General features: G+C 37.0%; 1 protein-coding gene across 1 annotated transcript in view; it reads left to right on the top strand.

Moving 5' to 3' along the window:
- The window catches only part of PDE3A (phosphodiesterase 3A), a 300,529-nt gene that overhangs the window by 253,971 nt on the left and 20,736 nt on the right, over positions 1–25,822 (top strand). The window contains exons 6-9 of the mRNA XM_007198637.2: positions 12,228–12,447; positions 15,749–15,834; positions 18,793–18,947; positions 20,335–20,472. Of these exons, the coding sequence (XP_007198699.2) occupies positions 12,228–12,447; positions 15,749–15,834; positions 18,793–18,947; positions 20,335–20,472 (599 nt within the window). The remainder of the gene's footprint in view (positions 1–12,227; positions 12,448–15,748; positions 15,835–18,792; positions 18,948–20,334; positions 20,473–25,822) is intronic.

The following is a 25,822-nucleotide window of genomic DNA, read 5'->3' as shown; positions in this document are numbered from 1 at the left end:
GTAAGTGACAGTGGTTCCCACCCAGTTTTCAAGAAAACTGTGGGAAGGGGCTGAGAAAAGCCCCTTTATGTGGCAGAATCTAAGGAAATGGAATTAAATAAAGTGTGCAGAGAATCTAAGGAGGAAAATAAGAAGCAGGAGGCAAAAGAGGTAGGGGGATGCAAGCATAAACTGAAAGAACAGAACCGCTGGAAGATAAATGAACTGTTTCCAGACGGGACTAATGAAATCTGTTCTTTGCACAAATCAAGTAAACAGTGTGTCCTCTGGCTCCATCAGTCAGCATTCATTTAAACAGTTGAAACGCAACCAATTATTATGCAGTTACTAATATAAAATAAATGGATGAAATCACATAGGAGTCCTTTGATTAAAGCCTAAAAATGGGAGATTTAAATATAATTTGCATTTTCAATCTTGCTTTTCTATTATGAGTCACTGAGTATGTCGAGATGCCTTTCTGTCATTCTGCTTTTATAATCTCCCTAATTTCATGCTTATCACATCTGCAGCGAGTAGTCCCTTTCCAGATTCCTATAATTTTTATGATTCTTATCATCCTATTACAACTATTACAGATATCTCTACACCTACAAGTTAGACTGAGTTTTGGCTATGGAAAATTTGAAGTGAGAGAGAACTTTAATTATGGCATTGTGATTTTTTTTTTTTTTGAATCTCTATACTTTAGATACTTTTTTGTTTTGGAAAAATATTAGGGCTGTCTATTTTCCTGTGGGCGTGGAAAAGAGGCATGTATTTATCAGACATACTAGTCCCTTTTTCGTTCAACTAAAACTGAGTTTTACAACACAGACAGATGGATTCACTTAAATCATTTCCCTCCAGTATTATTTATCATCTCCTTTTGATTGCTCAACGTTCCTTGTGTCTTGATACACATTTTCTCCTGTTCTCAGGAGCAAGGAATTAAAGACACAATTACTCAAAGGCGTTGGTACTTTAGAACTTTTTAAAGTCATATTTTTAATTTTTAAATGTTTTAATTTTAAGTATTTCACATTAGGGTGGTCTGAACCATCCAAAAGTTTGTATTTCATGTGCTGTCTTTTTCCTGGAGTCTCTTAAAATTATTCAAATAGAAAATGAAGATAAATATGTTTGAGAGCATGAGTATTCATCAGAGGTCCTTCACGTGTGTGTGTGTGTGTGTGTGTGCGTGTGTGTGTGTATGAATGTATAGATGTGTGTGTGTAACAGAAGGTTGGGTGAAACTTCAAAGGTCATAAACTTCATCTCTCTAACTTTAGACATGATTACACTTTAAAAAATCTTAGAGAATAATTGTTTTTGAAGACTTACCAGAATATGCTGTTCCTGTGAAATAATTTTATTTGCAGTCTCTCCTTTCTAGAAAGAGTATTTCGTTATTATCTGCACTTATACCTCTCCATCTATTTGAAGACTAATATATGTAAATATATGGCCATTTCCTATGGCATTCCTAACCCTTTCTGTTTTTTAAAACTTTAAGTAAACCATGATAAGGCACACTGTGAGAAATAGTTTGGCTTGAGAAAAAAGAAATTTATATGTTTATACCTTTATCTTCTCACCTACAGAATAAAAATACCCCCGCTCTTCATGGTGTTGCCAAGACCCCTGCTTGTTAGGAGTGTTCAAAATATGTAGCCTAACAGCACTGCAAAAGCAAAGTGCTTTTCCTCTGTTACAAGGTTTATTTTAAATTTCATCCCAGGCAGTAAGTCTGGAGTCTGAAGTTCTGCTTATTTGTTTAAGTTTAGTTAATCCATGAGTTCCAAGAACTCTAATCATCAGTGGATTTTTAAATTTGTGTTTTAAGAGTGAATTGCACATCTCTGAGAGGATCAGCTGGCAGCTATTAAAAATTAGCAATGAAGAAAATCACTCCTCTCATAAATTACCTTCAGAAAATATATTGTGTCAAGACAGAAATGGATGGTGTTCCCACGGGCTTTCAGCTACTCTTAAAAAGTGGTAGAAAACTATCCCCAAACTCACAATTAGTTATCAGAATAATTAAGGAATTGCCTAAAGCAATGCCTGTCAGGAGTCTCAGACGCAGCAATGAAAACCTAGCCTTGACCTGGGCGCCCCACGCAGCCTTGCCAGCAACCTCTCTGACCATGTTCCCTGCCCCTCTACTTCCTCGTTGCTAAGCTGCAGTCACATTGACCTCCTGACTGATCCTCTGACACCCCCCAGGTAGGTCCCTCTTTCTGGAACATGCTTTCCCCGTTACTTGTCTAAATGTCTTCCTTATTTCATCAAGCGTTCAGATTTTACCCTTAGTGCATTCTGTCCTTCTCTGTCCTCTACCCTCTGCGTTATTTTTTCTTTATATTGCTTAGAACTCCCCAACTTTTTCTGTCTCCTCCTCTCTTTTCCTTTTTCTTCCTCCTTCTCCTTTTCTTCTTTTTCTAGTTTCTGTCTCCCCTGAAAGCTCCATAAGAGCAGGGGATTTTATTTCATTCACTACCGCATCCTTTACTCCCTGGAATCGGGCACACAATCAGTATTTGTTAAATGAACAAATCATTGAGATACTCTGTGCAAATACCTTGATGTCCTTTAAACCACATTGTACCAGCATCCAGCTCCTTAATGGTTAAGCTGCTTGTCTAAGATTATCTGGAGACTCAGTCGGCCTTAATTTAATAAATAGTCTAAATTAAACTAGCCCTGGGAATTCCCTGGTGGTCCAATGGTTAGGATTCTGTGCTTCTACTGCACAGGGCACAGGGTCAATCCCTGGTCGCGGAACTAAGATCCCACATGCCACTCGGCGCAGACATAGATACATATATAAATAAATAATTAAAAAAAAAAAATAAACTAGCCCTTTCTATCCTTTCTTACATGAGAGCACATATATATGTGGAATAATATGTGTGAATATGATAATGTTATATAGCAGTGGAGAAATGGGAAGGGATTTAGAGCTTGGTGAAAAATTGTATTTATTTTATAAAATTATAATAAGAAAATAATTATAGAATGTTAGAGATAATATTAAAAATTAAATTTATTCTGGAGCATCCAAATAAGATCTTTCTTTTTTAAAAAATTTACAACCATTAGTACTTCACAGCACACCTGTAACTTGTGTACTTGCTGCACACAATTATAGGTTGGGTGGGAAACTCTGAGTTAAAAATCCAATCAACTTAATATTCTTTTGGCTCAGGAAATTATGTAATGAGAAGGTTCATCAGTGTCTTCGGTAAAATAGCTAAATCTTTTCAATAGAAAAAGAAATAAAAACAAAAACCATAAGGCATGTCATTGTAAAGAGCAAAACAAAGGCAGCCTTATAGGTAATGAATTTTTCTCCCTCCTTGGGCAGTTTCTGATAGAATAATGGGCTCATAAAGCACAGTTTACCAAGAATAGCTGGGCTCACTCCATATGCTCCTATTTACTCTCACTGTGACCCTGGGAATGTTAATCTTCCTGAGTCTAAGTGGTTTCATTTGTTAAGTATAAGGCAGGGGATTGATCTGTTGATCAGAAATCAATAGAAATACTGAGAAAAGGACTAGGAAGGGTAGTTGGCCTCCACATTTAATCAAAGGAAGAGTACAATTTCTCATCTTTTAAAGTAAACAAAACAAGAAATAACAGTGCCAACAAGAAACTTAAACATTACAAAAGTCCATCAACAAGCCTTGTCCATCAGTGGACCAGAAAACCTCTGGGTGTGACAAATAAAACTTTTTTTTTTTAATTTTTATTTATTTCTCTATTTTTTTTAAATTTATGGCTGTGTTGGGTCTTCGTTTCTGTGCGAGGGCTTTTCTCTAGTTACGGCAAGTGGGGGCCACTCTTCATCGCGGTGCGCGGGCCTCTCATTATTGTGGCCTCTCTTGTTGCGGAGCACAGGCTCCAGACGTGCAGGCTCAGTAATTGTGGCTCACGGGCCTAGTTGCTCCACGGCATGTGGGATCTTCCCAGACCAGGGCTCGAACCCGTGTCCCCTGCATTGGCAGGCAGATTCGCAACCACTGCGCCACCAGGGAAGCCCCCCAAATAAAACTTTTGAGAGAACTGGGCACTGGAAGCAAAGTAGGCCAGCTGCCAGGTCATCACACATATTATTCAATGATGTGAATGTTTCTGGCTGTACATTTCCCTGGAGTGGTGAGCAACAGGAAAATGACTTTTAATGATTTCATTTCATTTGCTTTACAGTAGATTGTTCAGCCAGGCAATCATGAAAATTAGTAAGCAGGTAGTTGTTCAGAAGTGTTTTCTCTCTTTTCTTCAGTTTTAGTGCAGGCTGCCTTCTCTGTGTTTGGAGAGAGTAACTTCAAAAGACAGCATCCCGTCCTCAAACCTCAGCACTTGGAAATCAAAGCCAGCGTTTTGTAAAATTTTCACAATCAAGAGTAAACACATTTTGGCAAAAATATCCACACTTATAATTTGAGCTTGAGGCCTCTTGTTTGATCTGAAATGGATCATATTCCATTTTTAAATGTTTCCTTCAGAAACGATGCTGATCAAAGTACTGTTTGACGCACAAAAAGTAGTTTCACTGAAAACGTGGATGGTTATTAAAGCCAGTTCCCTCTCAAAAATGTATCTTCTTCCTTGACATATTTTAAGTAACCAATGCCTGCTAAAAAACTCTGCTCCAGATACATTAATGTTGAAAACAGTGGCAGATCCTATTGCTGCTAAAAACCTCACAACCCAAGAGAGGGCAAACACATGAGAAATTGTTAACTATTGATATCATCAGGTCAGAATGCCAAGAAGAAACAAAAATGGGAGGAGAAAATAATATCCTTCTGCAGAAGACAAATATCATATCATATCACTTATATGTGGAATCTTAAATAAAAGGGTACAAATGAACTTATTTACAAAACAGAAGTAGAGTCACAGGTGTAGAAAACAAACTTATGGTTACCAGGGGTGAGTGGGGGAGGGATAAATTGGTAGATTAGGACTGATATATACACACTACTATACATAAAGTAGATTAATAATAACCTGCTGTTTAGCACAGGGAACGCAATACTCTGTAATGGCCTATATGGGAAAAGAATCTAAAAAAAGAAAAAGAGTGGATATATGTATATATATAACTGATTCACTTTACTGTACACCTGAAATTAACACAGCATTGTAAATCAACTATATGCCAATAAATATTTATTTGTTTTTATTTTTGGCTATGTTGGGTCTTCGTTGATGCACGTGGGCTTCTCTAGTTGCGGCGAGTGGGGGCTACTCTTCGTTGTGGTGCACGGGCTTCTCACTGTCGTGGCTTCTTTTGTTGTGGAGCATGGGCTCTAGGCATGTGGGCTCAGTAGTTGTGGTTCTCGGGCTCTAGAGCTCAGGCTCAGTAGTTGTGGTGCACGGACTTAGTTGTTCCACGGCATGTGAGATCTTCCTGGGCCAGGGATCAAACCCATGTCCCCTGCATTGGCAGGCAGATTCTTAACCACTGCATCACCAGGGAAGCCCTAAAAATTAAAATAATAATAATAATAATAATATCCTTCTGTCTTGAAGTTACTCCAGGACACCAAGGCTTTAACTGAACTTGCCAACATTGCCACTGATTTTTCATGATGATTCATTCCTCGTATTTCATGCTGTGGAGATGCCCCCACTGTGCATCCTGTCTGCAGATGGTGGCACACACAGGAGTTTGGCCCAGTGGCCTGAGTACTCTCCTGGTCCTTACTGAGTTAAAAGGAGTCCAAGGCGAAGCTTAAGAGTTGCAATTTTGGGCACACCTCAGGCTGTTGCAATGTCATGTTGGTGTCTGCTGCCACAGGCTTGCCCTGCATTCCGTAGCCCTCCCACCCCCCCCCCCCGGCCTGAGTGAGCCAGAGCCCCCGAATCAGCTGCTTCTTTAACCCCATCCTGTCTGAGTGAAGAACAGACGCCCTCAGGTGACCTACACACAGAGGCGGGGCCAAATCCAAAGCTGAACCCCAGGAGCTGTGCAAACAAAGAAGAGAAAGGAAAATCTCTCCCAGCAGCCTCAGGAGCAGTGGATTAAATCCCCACTAGCAACTTGAGGAATGCTGCATCTGTGGAATACCTGAATAGACAACGAATCAACCCAAAATTGAGGCAGTGGAGCAACTGTAGACTTGGGGTTTGCTTTCTGCATCTAACTTGTTTCTGGTTTTATGTTTATCTTAGTTTAGTATTTAGAGCTTATTATCAATGGTAGATTTGTTTATTGATTTGGTTGCTCTCTCCAGTTTTTTATTTTATATATATATATATACATTTATATTTACATCTTCTCTTTTTATGAGTGTGTATGTGTATGCTTCTTGGTGTGACTTTGTCTGTATACCTTTGCTTTTACCATTTGTCCTAGGGTTCTGTCTGTCCGTTCTTTTTTTTGTTTTTTCTTTTCTTTTTTTTTTTTAGTATAGTTTTTAGCACTTGTTATCATTAGTGGATTTCTTTTTTGGTTTGGTTGCTCTCTTCTTTCTTTCTTTCTTTTTTTTTTTCTTTTTTTTCTTTTTAATAATTTTTTAAATTTTTAAAAATAAATTTATTTTATTTTGTTCTTTCTTTTTTTCTACCTTTTCTTCTGAGACGTGTGGCTGAAAGGGTCTTGGTGCTCCACCTGTGCCTCTGAGGTGGGAGAGCCGAGTTCAGGACATTGGTCCACCAGAGACCTCCCGGCTCCACGTAATAACAAACAGCGAAAGCTCTCCCAGAGATCTCCACTTAACGACCAGCAAGCTACAGTGCTGGACACCCTATGCCAAACAGCTAGCAAGACAGGAATACAGCCCCACTCATTAGCAGAGAGGCTGTCTAAAATCATAATCAGGTCACAGACACCCCAAAACACACCACCAGATGTGGTCTGGCACACCAGAAAGACAAGATCCAGCCTCATCCAACAGAACACAGGCACCAGTCCGCTCCACTAGGAAGCCCATACAACCCACTGAACCAACCTTAGCCACTGGGGGCAGACACCAAAAACAATGGGAACTACGAACCTGCAGCCTGCTAAAAGGAGACCCCAAACACAGTAAGTTAAGCAAAATGAAAAGACAGCAAAACACACAGCAGATGGAGGAGCAAAGTAAAAACCCACCAGACCTAACAAATGAAGAGGAAATAGGCAGTCTACCTGAAAAAGGATTCAGAATAATGACAGTAAAGATGATCCAAAATCGTGGAAATAGAATGGAGAAAATACAAGAAACGTTTAACAAGGACCTAGAAGAACTAAAGAGCAAACAATGGTGAACAACACAATAAATGAAATTAAAAATCCTCTAGAAGGAATCAACAGCAGAGTAACTGAGGCAGAATAACAGATAAGTGACCTGGAAGATAAAATAGTGGAAATAACTACTGCAGAGCAGAATAAAGAAAAAGAATGAAAAGAATTGAGGACAGTCTCAGAGACCTCTGGGACAACAATAAATACACCAACATTCGAATTATAGGTGTCCCAAAGGAAAAAGAGAAAAAGAAAGGGACTGATAAAATATCTGAAAAGATTATAGTTGAAAACTTCCCTAATATGGGAAAGGAAATAATCAAGTCCAGGAAGTGCAGAGTCCCATACAGGATAAATCCAAGGAGAAACATGCAAACACACATATTAATCAAACTATCAAAAATTAAATACAAAGAAAAAATATTAAAAGCAGCAAGGGAAAAACAACAAATAACATACAAGGAAATCTCCATAAGGTTAACAGCTGATCTTTCAGCAGAAACTCTGCAAACCAGAAGGGAGTGACAGGACATATTTAAACTGATGAAAGGGAAAAACCTATAACCAAGATTACTCTACACAGCAAGGATCTCATTCAGATTTGATGGAGAAATTAAAACCTTTACAGACAAGCAAAAGCTAAGAGAATTCAGCACCACAAAACCAGCTTTACAACAAATGCTAAAGGAACTTCTCTAGGCAGAAAACACAAGAGAACAAAAAGACCTACAATAATAAACCCAAAACAATTAAGAAAATGGGAATAGGAACATACATATGGATAACTACCTTAAATGTAAATGGATTAAATGCTCCAACCAGAAGACACAGACCGGCTGAATACATACAAAAACAAGACCCATATATATGCTGTCTACAAGAGACCCACTTCAGACCTAGGGACACATACAGGCTGAAGGTGAGGGAATGGAAAGAGATATTCCATGCAAATGGAAATCAAAAGAAAGCTGGAGTAGCAATTCTCATATCAGACAAAATAGACTTTAAAATAAAGACTATTACAAGAGACAAACAACGACACTACATAATGATCAAGGGATCAATCCAAGAAGAAGATGTAACGATTGTAAATATTTATGTACCCAGCATAGGAGCACCTCAATACATAAGGCAAATACTAACAGTCATAAAAGGGGAAATCGACAGTAACACAATCATAGTAGGGGACTTTAACACCCCACTTTCACCAATGGACAAATCATCCAGAATGAAAATAAGTAAGGAAACATAAGCTTTAAATGATACATTAAACAAGATAGACTTAATTGATATTTATAAGACATTCCATCCAAAAACAATAGAATACACTTTCTTCTCAAGTGCTCATGGAACATTCTCCAGGATAGATCATATCCTGGGTCACAAATCAAGCCTTGGTAAATTTAAGAAAATTGAAATCATATCAAGTATCTTTTCCAACCACAATGCTATGAGACTAGATATCAATTACAGGAAAAAATCTGTAAAAAATACAAACACATGGAGGCTAAACAATACACTACTAAATAACCAAGAGATCCCTGAAAAAATCAAAGGGGAAATCAAAAAATACCTAGAAACAAATGACAATGAAAGCACGACAACCCAAAACCTATGGGATGCAGCAAAAGTAGTTCTAAGAGGGAAGTTTATAGCAATACACTTCTACCTCAAGAAACAAGAAACATCTCAAATAAACAACCTAACCTTACACCTAAAGCAATTAGAGAAAGAAGAACAAAAAAACCCCAGAGTTAACAGAAGGAAAGAAATCATAAATATCAGATCAGAAATAAGTGAAAAAGAAATGAAGGAAATGATAGCAAAGATCAATAAAACTAAAAGCTGGTTCTTTGAGAAGATAAACAAAAATGATAAACCATTAGCCACACTCATCAAGAAAAAAAGGGAGAAGACTCAAATCAACAGAATTAGAAATGAAAAAGGAGAAGTAACAACTGACACTGCAGAAATACCAATGATCATGAGACATTACTACAAGCAACTGTATGCCAATAAAATGTACAAACCGGAAGAAATGGACAAATTCTTAGAAAAGCACAACCTTCCAAGACTAAACCAGGAAGAAATAGAAGATATAAACAGACCAATCACAAGCACTGAGATTGAGACTGTGATTAAAAATCTTCCAACAAACAAAAGCCCAGAACCACATGGCTTCACAGGTGAATTCTATCAAACATTTAGAGAAGAGCTGACACCTATCCTTCTCAAACTCTTCCAAAATATAGCAGAGGGAGGAACGCTCCCAAACTCATTCAATGAGGCCACCATCACCCTGATACCAAAACCAGACAAAGATGTCACAAAGAAAAAACTACAGGCCAATATCACTGATGAACATAGATGCAAAAATCCTCAAGAAGAACACTAGTAAACAAAATCCAACAGGAAATTAAAAGGATCATACACTATGATCAAGTGGGGTTTATCCCAGGAATGCAAGGATTCTTCAATATACGCAAATCAATCAATGCGATAAAGGATGTTAACAAATTGAAGGAGAAAAACCATATGATCATCTCAATAGATGCAGAAAAAGCATTTGACAAAATTCAACACCCCTTTATGATAAAAGCCCTCCAGAAAGTAGGCATAGAGGGAACTTTCCTCAACATAATAAAGGCCATATATGACAAACACACAGCCAACATCGTTCTCAATGGTGAAAATCTGAAACCATTTCCCCTAAGATCAGGAACAAGACAAGGTTGTCCACTCTCACCACTGTTATTCAACATAGTTTTGGAAGTTTAGGCCACAGCAATCAGAGAAGAAAAAGAAATCAGAAAATAAAATCAGAAAAGCAGAAAATAAAAAGTAAAGCTGTCACTGTTTGCAGATGACATGATACTATACATAGAGAATCCTAGTGACTCTACCAGAAAACTACTAGAGCTAATCAATGAATTTGGTAAAGTTGCAGGATACAAAATTAATGCACAGAAATCTCTTGCATTCCTATACACTAATGATGAAAAATCTGAAAGAGAAATTAAGGAAACACTCCCATTTACCATTGCAACAAAAAGAATAAAATACCTAGCAATAAACCTACCTAAGGAGACAAAAGACCTGTATGCAGAAAACTATAAGATACTGATGAAATAAATTAAAGATGATACAAACAGATGGAGAGATTTACCATGTTCTTGGATTGGAAGAATCAACATTATGAAGATGACTATACTACCCAAAGCAATCTACAGATTCAATACAATCCCTATCAAACTACCAATGGCATTTTTCACAGAACTAGAACAAAAAATTTCACAATTTGTATGGAAACACAAAAGATCCCGAATAGCCAAAGCAATCTTGAGAAAGAAAAACGGAGCTGGAGGAATCAGGCTTCATGACTTCAGACTATAAAAAAAGCTACAGTAATCAAGACAATATGGTACTGGCACAAAAACAGAAGTATAGATCAGTGGAACAGGATAGAAAGCCCAGAGATAAACCCACGCACATATGGTCACCTTATCTTTGATAAAGGAGGCAAGCATATACAGTGGAGAAAGACAGCCTCTTCAATAAGTGGTGCTGGGAAAACTGGAGAGCTACATGGAAAAGAATGAAATTAGAACACTCCCTAACACCATACACAAAAATAAACTGAAAATGGATTAAAGACCTAAATGTAAGGCCACACACTATAAAATTCTTAGAGGAAAACATAGGCAGAACACTCTGTCACATAATTCATAGCAAGATCCTTTTTGACCCACCTCCTACAGAAATGGAAATAAAAACAAAAATAAACAAATGGGACCTACTGAAACTTAAAAGCTTTTGCACAGCAAGGGAAGCCATAAACAAGACAAAAAGACAACCCTCAGAATGGGAGAAAATATTTGCAAAGGAAGAAACTGACAAAGGATTAATTTCCAAAATTTACAAGCAGCTCATGCAGCTCAATATCAAAAAAACAACCCAATCCAAAAATGGGCAGAAGACCTAAACAGACATTTCTCCAGAGATACAGACTGCCAACAAACACATGGAAGGATGCTCAACTTCACTAATCTTTAGATAAATGCAAGCCAAAACTACAATGAGGTATCACCTCTCACCAGTCAGAAAGGCCATCATCAAAAAATCTACAAACAATAAATGCTGGAGTGGGTGTGGAGAAAAGGGAAGCCTCTTGCACTGTTGGTAGGAATGTAAATTGATACAGCCACTATGGAGAACAGTATGGAGGTTCCTTAAAAAACTAAAAATAGAACTATCATATAACCCAGCAATCTCACTACTGGGCGTATACCCTGAGAAAACCATAATTCAGAAAGAGTCACGTACCACAGTGTTCATTGCAGCTCTGTTTATAGTAGCCAGGACATGGAAGCAACCTTAGTGTCCATCGACAGATGAATGGATAAAGAAGATGTGGCACATATATACAGTGGAATATTACTCAGCCATAAAAAGAAACAAAATTGAGTTATTTGTAGTGAGGTGGATGGACCTAGAGTCTGTCTTTCAAAGTGAAGTAAGTGAGAAAGAGAAAAACAAATACTGTATGCTAACGCATATATATGGAATCTAAAAAAAAACAAAAAACAAAAAACAACTGGTGCTGAGGAACCTAGGGGCAGGACAGGAATAAAGACGCAGATGTAGAGAATGGACTTGAGGACATGGGGAGGGGGAAGGGTAAGCTGGGGCGAAGTGAGAGAGTGGCATGGACATATATACACTACCAAATGTAAAATAAATAGCTAGTGGGAAGCAGCCGCATAGCACAGGGAGATCAGCTCGGTGCTTTGTGATGACCTAGAGGGGTGGGAGGGAGGGAGACGCAAGAGGGAGGAGATATGGGGATATATGTATATGTATAGCTGATTCACTTTGTTATACAGCAGAAACGAATGCAACATTGTAAAGCAATTATACTCCAATAAAGATGTTAAAAAAAAAAGAGTTGCAATTTTGCCTTTCAAAGACATTTATTTAGGACTTAATAACTCTCTTTCTTTCTTAGGTTCCCTAGTGAAAATTTCACCTCTTTCCTCACCCTCTTCCTCACCTCTCCATGGGACCCCTGCCAGCAGCCCAGTCAGCAAAATTTCTGCAGTGCAGTTTCCAGAATCTGCCGATGCAACTGCCAAACAAGGCCTAAGTTCTCACAGGGTCGTAACTTACACTCAGAGTGCCCCTGACCTTTCTCCTCAGATCCTGACTCCACCTGTTATATGTAGCAGGTAAGGAATTCATATCGTTAGCTGGAGTTTAACTAATAATAAAACTAATACTGGTTTTCCTCTTAGGAACACTCACCACCAGTCCACGCACCTTTGTGTAGGTTGCCCAAAGTAGTTGACAAGAAAGTACAAATAATGTGATTTGTGTTGAACAGGCTGGCATAGAAACTTAAGTTTTCAGTGCTTTTCCATTAACAGAAATTTGAGAGTCCGTATAGTCCAAACAGCTCATCTTTGGAGAGGATACAAAATAATAAGTTGTGTATTTTGTCTGCTTGCTGATGGAGGATGCATAAAACATATAATTCAAAACTCGTATCAAGTCATTTGGTATAATTTGATATTTTGTTGGGATATTTTTTACTTGTTCTCCAGGGAGGATTTTATATTGATTTTAAAGGTGCTTCTTTTTATCTTAAGTTTGCAAGTCCCTTTTTAACACTTTAAGAATATGCAGATAACACATGGCACATTATGGCTGGACCCAAATTGATCTCTGAATACAGTGAAGCAATTGCTTGTGCTGCTCTGTCCTATTGAAACCGAATGACAGAGTGTTGTCTATTACAGGGGATAAGAAAAAAGGGCCTAGCGTGATAAGACTATTTCGCCCACATGGTCACTAAACAAGAAATACCTCCTCTTACTGATTAACATATTATTGTTCTTCAGTAATAGCTTTATCTTGAATAACTGATCTTAAAGCATTACAATCTTTTTTTAAGTAGAAAAGAGTTGAGTGTTTTAAAACTAAGTTATAATCGTGAGAGTGCCTTGAATAAAATGGTATTTTTCCCCCTAAGGTTAATGAGGGTAACTGTTTGAATAAATTAGTTACATGTTAGTCTTCTAATATCAAATGTTGGGTCACAGACCCAGGCTTCATCAGTGAATTCAGATTTAAGCCTCACAAATTTCATTCTCTGATCCTTTGTTCAGAAATTCTCTGTTAAACGATTATTTCTTTTTATAATCTTTATTTTTCCTTCCTTTCTCTTTACAAATAGTTTCAAAGGGATAATCGTTTGTGTTTGTTTGTTTGGCCAGGACCAGAGTGAAAAGTTATTCCACCATCCAAAAGTTATTCTGCTGCCTTCTGTATAACAGCATTTTTAATAAAATAGTTTCTGCAGGATATTAATCCCATCTTTTATTCCCCACCAAAAAGTATGCTCTGTGGTAAAGCAGGCCTATCATAGTTTCCTCTTAGTGATTCACAACACACCTCACTTTATTTAAAGCTCTGAGAAGTCCTGCAAAAGGAAAACCTCTTGAGTTTTGTTTCACCTGGTGATTTCTGACTCTATTTGACCACAGAACCAATTTCTTTAGGTTAACACCCAATAATTGCCCCCAGAGCTAGTGTTTGGTGGAACACCCTCAAGAAACACTTTTTTTGTGTGTGGTGTGCATCCCGAGCCCAGATGAAGCCCAGGGGAGTCACCAGCATCAAGGACATCTGCTTCCAGCGCTTTGTTTCTAGGGAGACGCTCCCGCTGTGAGCTCCAGACTTGTGAGAAATAAATCGCCTAAAAAAAGAACAGAGAGGTTCAGAAAAGATGTACCACTCACTTAGCTTTTCTCACCACAGTCTATTTTTTTTTTTTTGGTATTCTTAGCAGAAAGAATGTAATGGGGTTTTTATAAAAGAGGTTTTGGAGAAAAACAAGGGAATTTCACTGTCTACTTGTTCAGTAATGTTTATAAATCCAGTAGTGTGCGTTTTGTTTGTTTGGGCTTTTATAAATCTATAATTCAAACCATGTTTTATTATTGCCAAGGCAGCCACCCATGTAGGCACAGAGAGCTCCAGAAACACATGACTAATTATTGTGGTTTCCCCCGCTGAACTTGAAGGATTTGGCGTTGAATCCCAGTCTCTTGGCCGCTGTAATGTCTATGCAACAAGCTGGTTTTTTGGCAAAAGAGGTAGTCTATTTGAACTACTCATTTAAACGTTCCTTTTAAGTATTATCTTGCAAAGAAAAATCTTCAAACTGATAAACTCTACTTTTACCAAGTTTCATCTGAACATGTAAGCCCATCATTTACAACTCTGGGCTTTTTCCTTGGGTTCTGTCATTTTCTTTTGAGTCCCTAAATCAGGCTGATAGGATTTCATAATTAGAAATATTTTGTGTGTGATACTTTCTGCTTACATTCAAGGCTTGAAAAATAAATTTGCTTTGGATGAAAATGCTCAAACCAGTAAATGCTTATCTCTACTACACATATAAACACAATTCAGGGGGAAAAGGTGATGAGATATTAAATATATTACATTATAATATATGACTCTTCTCTTTTCCTTTTACAGTGAGTAACCTGTAGCTGAATAACAAATAAACAAAAACTCTCTGAGACCCTTTCTAATATTAGGCAGAACGAAAGAACCCAGAGGCGAAAAACAGAACTAAAATCTAATCATAAAGTCTCTAAATAAGATAAGTGAGAGAGGAAACTTGCCAGGCCATTCGTGGGGTTACTTCGTAATTTATTAAACAGTCAAAACTGTTGAGAAAGCAAAAGTATCCTACAACCTCCAGCCTCCTCTGTTAAAGAACCCTGCCCACTTCTCTAGTACCTTCATTTTTCTCCGTGACCCACAGGGCACTCCCTTGGCCTGTTTTTCTCAACTAGCAACCTTTGTGGTCAGTTTTACATCCACTCTTCATCAAAATGTACGTCTACTTTATTCATTTCCTTAGAGCCTTAACAGGGGAACTGATCAATCTGAAAAAAATAATTTTTATTTTGTGGCAAAAATAAAATTAATCTACCATTATTCTATTTTCATGTATGCAATCTATTCTTAAAGGGCTCTTTGGACATAAAATCTCATAACCCATAGAAATAAATCTAATAATGAGGCTTTTAAGCAGACACAAAGGGATTCCATTGGGAAAGATATATTTTGATCAAATACACATCGGCACCTCCAAAGTCACTACTGTAAATAGGTAGCAGACTATTCCAGGATTCTCTAAATAATGTAAAAAAGAAAAATTGCCAGTAGTTTCACCTCAGGTATGGTCTAGACCATGGAGGAGCATGAGAGTTGAACAGAGTTTTTGATCCTTTGTATTGACACAGCACTCTCTCCTCCCCCCACACACACAAAAAAGCATCCTACATATCAACATCCATGTATAAAACAAAATGATTTCTTTCCATCAAATGAATAAGTAGAATGTAGAAATATTTGATTATCATTACATATCTAAACGTATGTGCACATGGTGTGTGTCTATGATTTTCTGAAAAGAAAGGACCTACTTACAGCTGTTCCATTATTTCTCAGCTGTGGCAGACCATATTCCCAAGGGACTCCTGCTGATGGGCCCCTGGAGAGAAGTGGGGCAGCCATTCGGACACCCAGCAGAACCGGTAATTCTTTATTGGATTCTGTTCCTCAAAGTGGAAATTGCTTTACTTGATTTTTTTTTCTGATCAAAAAGTTAACCTATGTTTTTGATTTTTTAGATTACAAATTTAAAAAGACAATGAAGGAAATCAAAATCGTCCATAATCCTACTACCTAGAGTTAATCATAGGTTAAATTTTGATGCAAAGCTGTCCAAAATGTTTCTATACACCTATACACAAATGAATATATTTTTGAAATGAGAGGCCATTTTATATAATGTATAGAACTCTACAGAAATGTTATTTTATCTTGGACATTGGAGGGTCATCTATTTTAGGGTACTCTGTGGAGATCTCCATTGCACACCCTGAGAAATGACCCTGCTTAGATCACTGTGAACTTAGGGAAGAAAACATACTTTTTCCTTGAGGCAGTATTACAGAGAGGTTCAGAAAAATAGTCATTGGAGCCTGGTTTATATCTTGATTCAACTTCTGACTCACCTGTAATCTCTGTGTCTCGGTTCCTTCATCTGTAGAATGGAGATAAAGACGGTACCTACCAAACAGGATTATTGTGAGAATTAAATTACTAAAGCACATAAAGCACTTATTATAGTATCGGGGTCACTGTAAGTAGTGTTTGCTGCCATAATTACTGTAATAATTATTATTTTATTTTTATTGATGCAATCCTAGGGACTTGCTAACAAAACCAAGTTTGCTGAAAGTTTGCAAGGTAGAAAAAAATGGCTTTCATGAACTTTAGACTTTAGGATAATAGAGTGACTTAAGAATGTTTCTTAATTATCTGCTCCAGCATTTCTTGACAGATACTCAATAAATATTGATTATTTGCCCACGAGAATGGTGTGCTGTGGCAATGGACAAAGGTCCAGGGACATAGACAAGGAAAAATCAAAAAGAGAGTTCTGTGTTCTGAGAGTTATCTGATATTGTAGAGTTATCTGATATTGTAGGCTCTCTGAAGTGAGAATATTCCCTTCTCTATGTCCCTCATCTCTCACTCCATTGAGGCTGATAGAATAAGGGGAGTATTTCCTTATCACCTTTGGTCTCCTGCAGAGCTATGGCCTTTGAGTGTGCTTCTTCATTTTTCTGCAAATTCTGGGATTGAAACTTGTCAGTTACACTTTCAGACTGTGTCTGATTCTAACCTAGAAAGCTGTTGCGTGAGAAAGATGGGAGAAAGATGGGTCCTTGGAAATGTCCTACAAAATACTCCTGATTGGAATAGGCTACATAACAAAAGCCATTATTCACCAGCGACATGAGGACATATGACAAACCTAGACTATCCAAAGCAATCTTGAAGAAGGAGAACAAAGTTAGAGGATATATGTCTCCTGACTTCAAGACTTAAACCACAGTAATGGAGAAAGTGTAGTGCTGGCATAAGGATTGGCAAATAGAATCAAATGGAATAGAGTAGAAAGCCCCACATTAGACCCACACCTATACAGTCATTGAACTTTCAACAAAGATCCAATTTTCCAATCTAGTAGGGCTGGAAAAAAATGAATCTCACTCCCTACTTCACACCATATGAAACATTATTCTGAGATAGAGCACAGACCTAACTGTAAAAGCTACAGCAATAAAGCTTCTGAAAAAAAACACAGGCAGATATCTTTGTGATTTAGGGAAAGGCAAAGATTTTGCAGGCCATGGAAAGCAATAAACAGGAGAGAAAAAAAAACTAGGCTTCATCAGGAGTATAGGAACTCAAGTTAGACTTCATGAGTTCAATTCTGGTGACAGAATTTACCAGCTGTATGCTCCTGGGCAATTTACTTAGCCTTTCTGTGCCTCAGTTTCCTATCTGCAGAGTGAGGATAATAGTAACACAATAAAGCCTGCCTCATAGGATTGTTAAGAGGATTCAATGTGTTAGTACAAATAAAGTGCTTTCCGTAGTATCTGGCACATAGCAAGCACTCCATAAACTTCATTCAGGCACTTTATTCAGTTAAGAGAAGCTTCCTGAGGTCTTTACCCCAGAAGCATGTTCTTCAGACACTTGATATTACCTGACTGATCCTTTGGTTAGCACAGTTTAGTGCTGACTGCAGTGGAAGATACGTGGAGAGGGGCAGAGACGGAAGAAAGCACAGATCCCTAGGAATTGAGATTGGATACATAGGACCTGCCATGCTCTTTAGCACATGCTATGGCTGGTATGTTCTACAGACCACTTTGTTCTTGGGTGTCAACTCAATTTCTCCCACCCATGTGCCCATTCTAGAGGTAAGGTTCTAGTCAGCTACTAGGTGGTTTAATGTGTTGGGGCATGGATAAAGGAAAAAGAAATATAAAGTCATAGGATTTTATATGATACACATGAAGTCATTTACAAAACAGAAGCAGACTCACAGATATAGAAAACAAACTTATGGTTACCAAAGGGGGAACCATAAGTTACCAAAGCTGGGAGGGATAAATTAGGAGTTTGGGATTAGCAGATATAAACTACTATATATAAGATGGATAAACAACAAGGTTCTACTGTATAGCACAGGGAACTATATTCAATATCCTGTAATAAACCATAATGGAAAAGAATTTGGAAAAGAATATGTCTACACGTCTAACCAAATCACTTTGCTGTACACCAGAAACGAACACAGCATTGTAAATCAACCATACTTCAATTAAAAAAAAGGTGTAACTTGAAAGTCATAGGATTTTTAAAAGGTCAGAACTACTGATCTGAGCATTCTTATTGAGGAATTATTGAATGTCCTATAAATCACAGATCATAACTCCATCTATTTTACTGCGTTTAAAAAATGTGTGCTTTTTCCCACCCTATAATCCTATATTCCTGGTGTGTAAGCTCATGAAAGCAGTATTTCCATAAACACTATATCTACCATGTGCATTTTAGGAATATTCGCTTAAATGGGACCCCTTTTTCCTTCGCAAGTTTCATAATAGGCTGTTCTCTTTTAATTGCAGATGACACCACTCAAGTTACCTCTGATTATGAAACCAATAACAATAGTGATAGCAGTGATATTGTACAGAACGAAGATGAGACTGAGTGCCCCAGCGAGCCTCTAAGGAAGACATCAGCTTGCAGCACCTACACTCCCGAGGCCATGATATTCCTGGTAGCCCCCCATCACTTAACTCATTCATTTACTTGAGAAATTGGTTTCTATGACAGGAATTGGCTTAGAAATAGATCCCTGAATCATTAGGTTTGAAGATCTGTGTCACTTGGGTTATACATGTATTATAGCCCTCCCTATATGTATCAACGTAATTTTTCTCTATCCAAGTCTTACTGGTATCTTAACGGTCCTATTATTTAGTGATTAAAAACAGAAGTATTCATCTCCACAACTGATTGCAGATATTTCCTAACCCAATCTAAAAATGTAACTATGCATAGGAAAATGAATTATTTCAATCAGTGAAATAATATTTTATAAATATCAAGCAATCAAAATGAAATATATTAGTTATCGTAGGGCTTCCGTTGGTTCTTCTCTAGTACCTCCTTGATTTAGAAAGTGAGCCAATATTTATTTTCCTTGTTAAATTAAACCAGGTTTACATTGACACTTGCTACCCATTAAAACATCTTTTAATGATGACGTATTTTGTGTGTTTAAAAAGATCCACTTAAAGAGGATAAAAGCATACATTTGAGTCTGGCTAGTTTGGGGGAGGCAGCAATGGTAGAAATTAGTTGACTGTCATGTGATTATCAATTGCTGCTCTTATCATTTTTCTTTTACCTGATTTACCATTTACACTTTTAAATCAAAGAGATTGTCAGATAAAATAACATATATCTCCTTATCCTCATTATCTTTATTTTCTATTTTTTTGGTAAATAAACTCTTAAGAATGTCTTCATTTGGGACCAGTTATAAAAATGTTTTCTCATATATACGGTGTGTGGTTTTTGGAAACCATGGATCACGTGAATTAAATTAAAATCCCTGAAAATTGTAGTAATTGTAACTCTACAGGATTAATGCTGATTCTGAAGCAGGAATATAAATTGGACCAATCAGAGTAGGGATGATTTACTCCCCCTCCCCACTCGTGTTTCTTTTGAGAGTTCAATATAAGCCAGGAATCCTCATCTCAGAAAAATTTACATAAAAATATAGAGCTAAGTTTGCATACAATTTCAGTGTTCTGAAGTACTTGAATCTTTATTTAAGAACTCCACAGAAGACTAAAAAGCAGTTATGTTAATTTATGAAAGAAACATCTAATTTTTCTATAGCGTGTATGAACCAGGAATAGGCAGGCACTTAATAATGTAAAATTCATGGTCTGAAACAGCATTAAGACCTTTTCTCCTTACCTTGGGGGTCGATGTTTTGTTCATTTTGATTTTTTGTTTTTGAAGATCACTCATTCACCCTAAAGTCATTTATTTCAGGTAACCTCCATTGTTGAACTGAATTTACCACAGAAAGAGCAAATTGCTTTGTAGAAAAACTGCACGCTGTTAAAATATTTTTATCTTCATTACAGGACAAACCAATTCTTGCTCCTGAACCTCTTGTCATGGATAACTTGGACTCAATTATGGAGCAGCTAAATACTTGGAATTTTCCAATTTTTGATTTGGTGGAGAAAATAGGAAGAAAAAGTGGCCGTATTCTTAGTCAGGTAAGAAATGCATTCATACATATGACTTTAAATGTAAAAAAAAAAATTCCTTGTTTGTTTAAATCTCTGTACATACTTAACATCAATGGTGAATATTAGGTGGAGAAAGGAAAGTTCAGTACCCAACATTCTGTAGGTTCCTTGCTGGTGGGATAACAAAAAAAATTAGAACTTCAAGTGAGTAGAATATCATATTCTGCAATTAAAATATTATGTATTTTCTAAGACAAAATGGAGGGGTCAGGGATACACAAGCAAGGTAGAGAAGTGATCTAAATTCATAGAATTCAGCAAAAGAAAAGCTGACCCAAGCCCTCACAAGAAGATAGCTGCCAATTTATAAACACTAATTTATTGTCTGTGATTATTTCCAATGACTATTTTTTTTTAACTTTTGAATAGTATAGTGCTTACGCCTTATCAAAAATAAGATATTATGCAGTAGTATGTTTCCTCCAGTGCTGTGAGAAACACATTAGAGTTCTTTGTATTTTAATATGGAAAACACCTTTAGGTATCACAAGAAATACAGAATACGAACTATTACTGCATAACGAGCCTTTTTTTTCCTTAAGTATTTTTTCCTTAAGCTCAACTACTTTCAAGGTTTCCCAAATAAAGAAACGTTTTGTTTCTCTGAAGGAGAAAGAAAACATACAAAAATTAAGGATTTGAACATGTTTGTTCTCAATAAATAAAACGAAACAAAATGGATTTGCTCTATTATCGAGCCCCTATCAAAACTCTTAATTAATGGGGATGATGGAATAATATTTATCAGCTTATCTTAAAATATTTTAGGTGAGTTCTTATAGATTGAAGAAATATCACAGCAAAGATACTAAAAACTACCAGATTTGTTAATATCAGATTTAGGTGAGAATTCAGGACCCACATTTACTGGAGCCACTAACCCTTCCCTGCAAAACACTAGAAAAGAAATCACTTGTTGGACTGATTTCTACTCCATGCAATGAAGACAGGCTTTCTTCAGACCACGGAGCAATTATGAGTGCAGAACTTTGGGGTGAGGGTTCCTGATCCGTGAAGGTTTGAAGGAAGAAGTTAGAGGGGCCTTTTCACTTGCTCTCCAGTTCCTCAAACATAAAGTGCTAGGCTAGTCTCCAAGAAGAAAAATGTGTCCCTGCCTTAAAGGAACTCCCATTCCAATAGGGAAATTAGATACGTGTCAAAATAATGACTTGCTACCTACAGAAGTAGTATGCTCAAATGACAGATGGCTTGTGAAGCTCAAAATAATTACAGAGTTTCCATAACATGCAGTTGTTGCCTCTACTGGCCTCTGTTCTCACCATGAACACGTTGAGAACCAGAGTAGCAGCCTTTGCACTTTGACTAAGAGATACTACCCCTTTCTTTTTTTTTGCTAAAAACATTTTTTTATTAATGTAACATTGGTTTATGATATTATACAAGTTTCACGTGCACATTGTATTGCTTCTTCGGTAGGTCCTACCATGTGCTCACCACCAAAAATGTAGCTTCCATCTGTCACCGTAGTTGACCCCCTTTACCTTTTTGCCCTCTCCCATCACTACTCTGTTCTCAATGTCTACATGTTTGTTTTTTTGTGGTTTGCTCATTAATTTTGTTTGTCTGTGATATTCCACATATAAGTAAAATCATTTTATGGTATTTGTCTTTCTCTTTCTGACTTAATTTCACTTGGCAAAATATCCTCAAGGTCCATGCATGTTTTTGAAAATTAATAGTCCCATTCTTCTTCTCTTTCTTTCTCCTCAATGCTGACCAGCATCTTTTATGCTCGCTGATCTTGAGGGCATGTTTAAGGGTAGCTGTTTTATCCGGTCCACCTCTGCCTCATGCCTTGGGGCTTTTCCAGGGAGGTTTTGTATCCTACTCTCTGAAACTCATTGCATACCAGAACTCTGAGGGAGTGATTTTACCTGTAAATATGCCTGTAATGGTGCCACAAGAAGATGTGGCAGTGGGTCAGGAAGTCTTCTTTCTCTTCTACTGGAGAGTGTGTTCCCTGGGATGGAGAGAAAAATCTCACATTGTTTTGTATTTGATATATGTGTCACAGACTTCCCACAACTCTACAACTTAATCTTCAGAGTAACTTGGATGCAGGTATTTCTTTAAATCTCTAGTTGATAGAAGAAGAAACTGAGACTTAAAATATACTGTTCATCTAAAGTCAGACTGGACACAGGATTTGATATATCTGTATATCGGAAGTCCAGGCTTTTCACCTTCATTTGAAATCCTTTTCAGCCCCTCATAAAATTCATTTATTTATTATATTTTCAAACTCTCAGAATGGAGAGTCTGAGAAGGTAGAAAGTGGTTATTATAGCAGTTGGTTTTACAGCACAAGTGACTGTACCAAATAACATTGCAGGTACCTAACCCCCTTGGAGTTCTGTGAACGGGGGTGGTGGGGCAGGAGGGTGCAACTTAACCAGTTTTGCCACAAAATGTTTTCTAAAAGTTGTGAATACAAGTAGACAATAGAAAGATTAGATATAATTAACAATTCGATTTTTGTATCTTTTTTTCCAGTTATCTTTCAAAACTAAATACAAAACTGTATGGTCCTTACTGTGTCACTGTATATTTTTCCAAAATACAAAACACTGAACTTTGAGAAAAGACAACTTTATTTGCCTTGCTGTGGGTTTTTTTCCCTTTTTTTTTTTTTTTTTTTTTTGGTTTTTTTCCCTTTGATTTGAGTTTATAAGCACAAAAAACATGAAATTTTCACTGTGTAAAGGCATATTTTTTTGCACTTTAGTGAGACTTTAGGACAGCTGAAATGAATTAACTTGAACATTCCAAGAAATCACCTTTTGGCTGAGACTACACAGAAAAAGTCTCACTTCAAAAGACTTTTAAAGAGACATATGTGCAATGGAAATGATTTCTCAGCCTTAACATACTGCCTACCTTTTTGATGATTATCATGTTTATTTTAACAAATTTAAAAGGACATCATTCAGATTTTGGAAGAGTATTTACCTTTTTTGGTTACCAGTATTTACCCAGTTAACAGTGACTTTTCTTTATTCACGAGTTTGGATCATTGGCCGTTGATTTTTAACAGCTTCTTGGTGAAAATTCTCCTATTTTAAAATCATACTCTAAAATATCTTGTCTTAATTTTTCAATTCATCTTTCAAATGTTTTAAGAGAATAATAGGAAATTTTAGTCATTTGCAATCCTAACAGTATTGCTTTTCAAATAATGGTGGTAGGATTTGGAGCAGTTAAGAGCACACTGCTTGAATTCTGGTCTGATAATGTGTCAACTGTGTGATCTTCTACAAGTCATTCAACTTCTTTGTGCCTTAGTGTCTTCTGCTTTCAAATGTTAGTAATTAACTGTATCTATTGCATAAGATGCTATTTGGATTAATTAATATAAATAATATATGTAAACTACTTAGAGCAGGCATCACACATATTAAATGCCATATATATATACACACACATATATATGTCAACAGTTGCAGCTGCTGTTATTGTTATAAATAATTTTTATTGAAGTAACATGCATAGTTAAATCCACTGGGTATTTATAAACAAGAACTCAAATATAGTTTAAAGCAATAGTATGGAGAAAATAACTAAAAGAAGAACTAGCTTGAAATATGACAGAAACCACAAACTTAACTTTCTGTTACATTTTTAAAGAGAGGAGGTGGAGATTTTATGTAACACAGAAAAAGGGGAAAAATTAAATATACTTGCCATTCAGAGTGAAAAAAGCACGTATAATATACGCACTCTGTTCCCAATGCGCAGCCACTGTGCTCCTTTTAAAACGTAAGTTAAATAAGGACACTTCCCTGCTCCAATGTCTTCAAAGCCTCCGTACTTCACTCAGTGTAAAAGTCCTCATAATGATCAATCTGGCTGTCGAACAGCAAGATTGCAACCCACACAGTACCGCTCTGCAGTTACTAACTTAAATTTTACTCCTGTCCTCGTTCACTCTGTTTTAGCCATGTTGGCGTTCTTGCTGTTTCTTGAGTATAGCAAACATACCTTGGGGCTTTTGCTCTGTCTTTTTCCTCTGCTTAGAAAACTCTTTCCTGGGACTTCCCTGCTGGCGCAGTGATTAAGAATCCGCCTGCCAATGCAGGGGACATGGGTTCAATCCCTGGTGCAGGAAGATCCCACATGCTGTGGAGCAACTAAGCCCGTGAGCCACAACTACTGAACCTGTGTGCCACAACTACTGAGCCCGTGTGCCTAGTGTTCCACAAGAAGAGAAGCCACCACAATGAGAAGCCTGCACACCACAACGAAGAGTAGCCCCCTCTCGCCACAACTAGAGAAAGCCCACACGCAACAACGAAGACCCAATGCAGCCATAAATCAATAAATCAATAAATCAATTTATAAAAAAAAAAGAAAACTCTTTCCTCAGATATCCCTGTACCTCACTCTGCATCTCCTTCAATTATTTGCTCAAAGTCACCTGAATGTGCCTCTTCTAACCACCATATTTAAAACAGCAATTGCCATGTCCTCCCTTGCACTCCGAACCTCCATCCCTGCTTCCCTTTTTCTCTTTTCATGTAACATCACTTTCAGTCATAGTATATACCTTACTAATTACGTCTATGGTTCACTGCCCTACCCTGCTAGACCATAAGCTCTTTTAAGGAAAACTTCTTTGTTTTGTTCATCTATATATATGCCTTGTAGATGGAAAATTGTCTTAAACAGAGTAGGCACTCAATAGACATATGCTGAATGAATAAATCACTTTTTTAGTTATATATACCTGTGTATATATGTACACAAATACATACATAATATATGTAACTGATGAACATTAAATATCTAATTTAAAAATATTAGTGAATTTGAACAGATTTAAAGTCAATAACAAAAAATAGAAAAGTAACTGTGAAGTATTATATCAAAGATTAAGAAGAAATATTTCAAGAGAATTTTAAGAAGGAATGCAAATAACAAAAAGGATGAATAATTCTTTCTTAGAGTCTCCTGAATTATAACGAGTACTGTGCCTTTGTGACATAAAGTGAGGCCACTTTAAATGGTGCTGTACTCCATTCTGCCATGTGAATAACCGTTTCTCTCCCCATTACCTTCTTCTGTGCCTTTTTCATGTTTTTCTTTTTCCCTCATTTGCATATCAAATATGCCAGTTACATCCAGAGCTATTTACTTGATTTGAGTCTCTAGAGCTATGAAAGTAATTGGAAGGAGAATAGGTATTCAAAGGAGAAAGAAGACAATTGAGGAAAAATAGTTTAAACATTTTTATTCATACTGGATTAGAACAAATCTTTCTTCTCTATGTATTTCAACCAAGGCAACCTTTTCTCTCTCA

This window comes from Balaenoptera acutorostrata, chromosome 11, assembly GCF_949987535.1.
Source record: "Balaenoptera acutorostrata chromosome 11, mBalAcu1.1, whole genome shotgun sequence".
Lineage (NCBI taxonomy): Eukaryota > Metazoa > Chordata > Mammalia > Artiodactyla > Balaenopteridae > Balaenoptera > Balaenoptera acutorostrata.
Note: the sequence above shows the minus strand (reverse complement) of the source record. Positions and strands in the feature narration are given on the sequence as shown.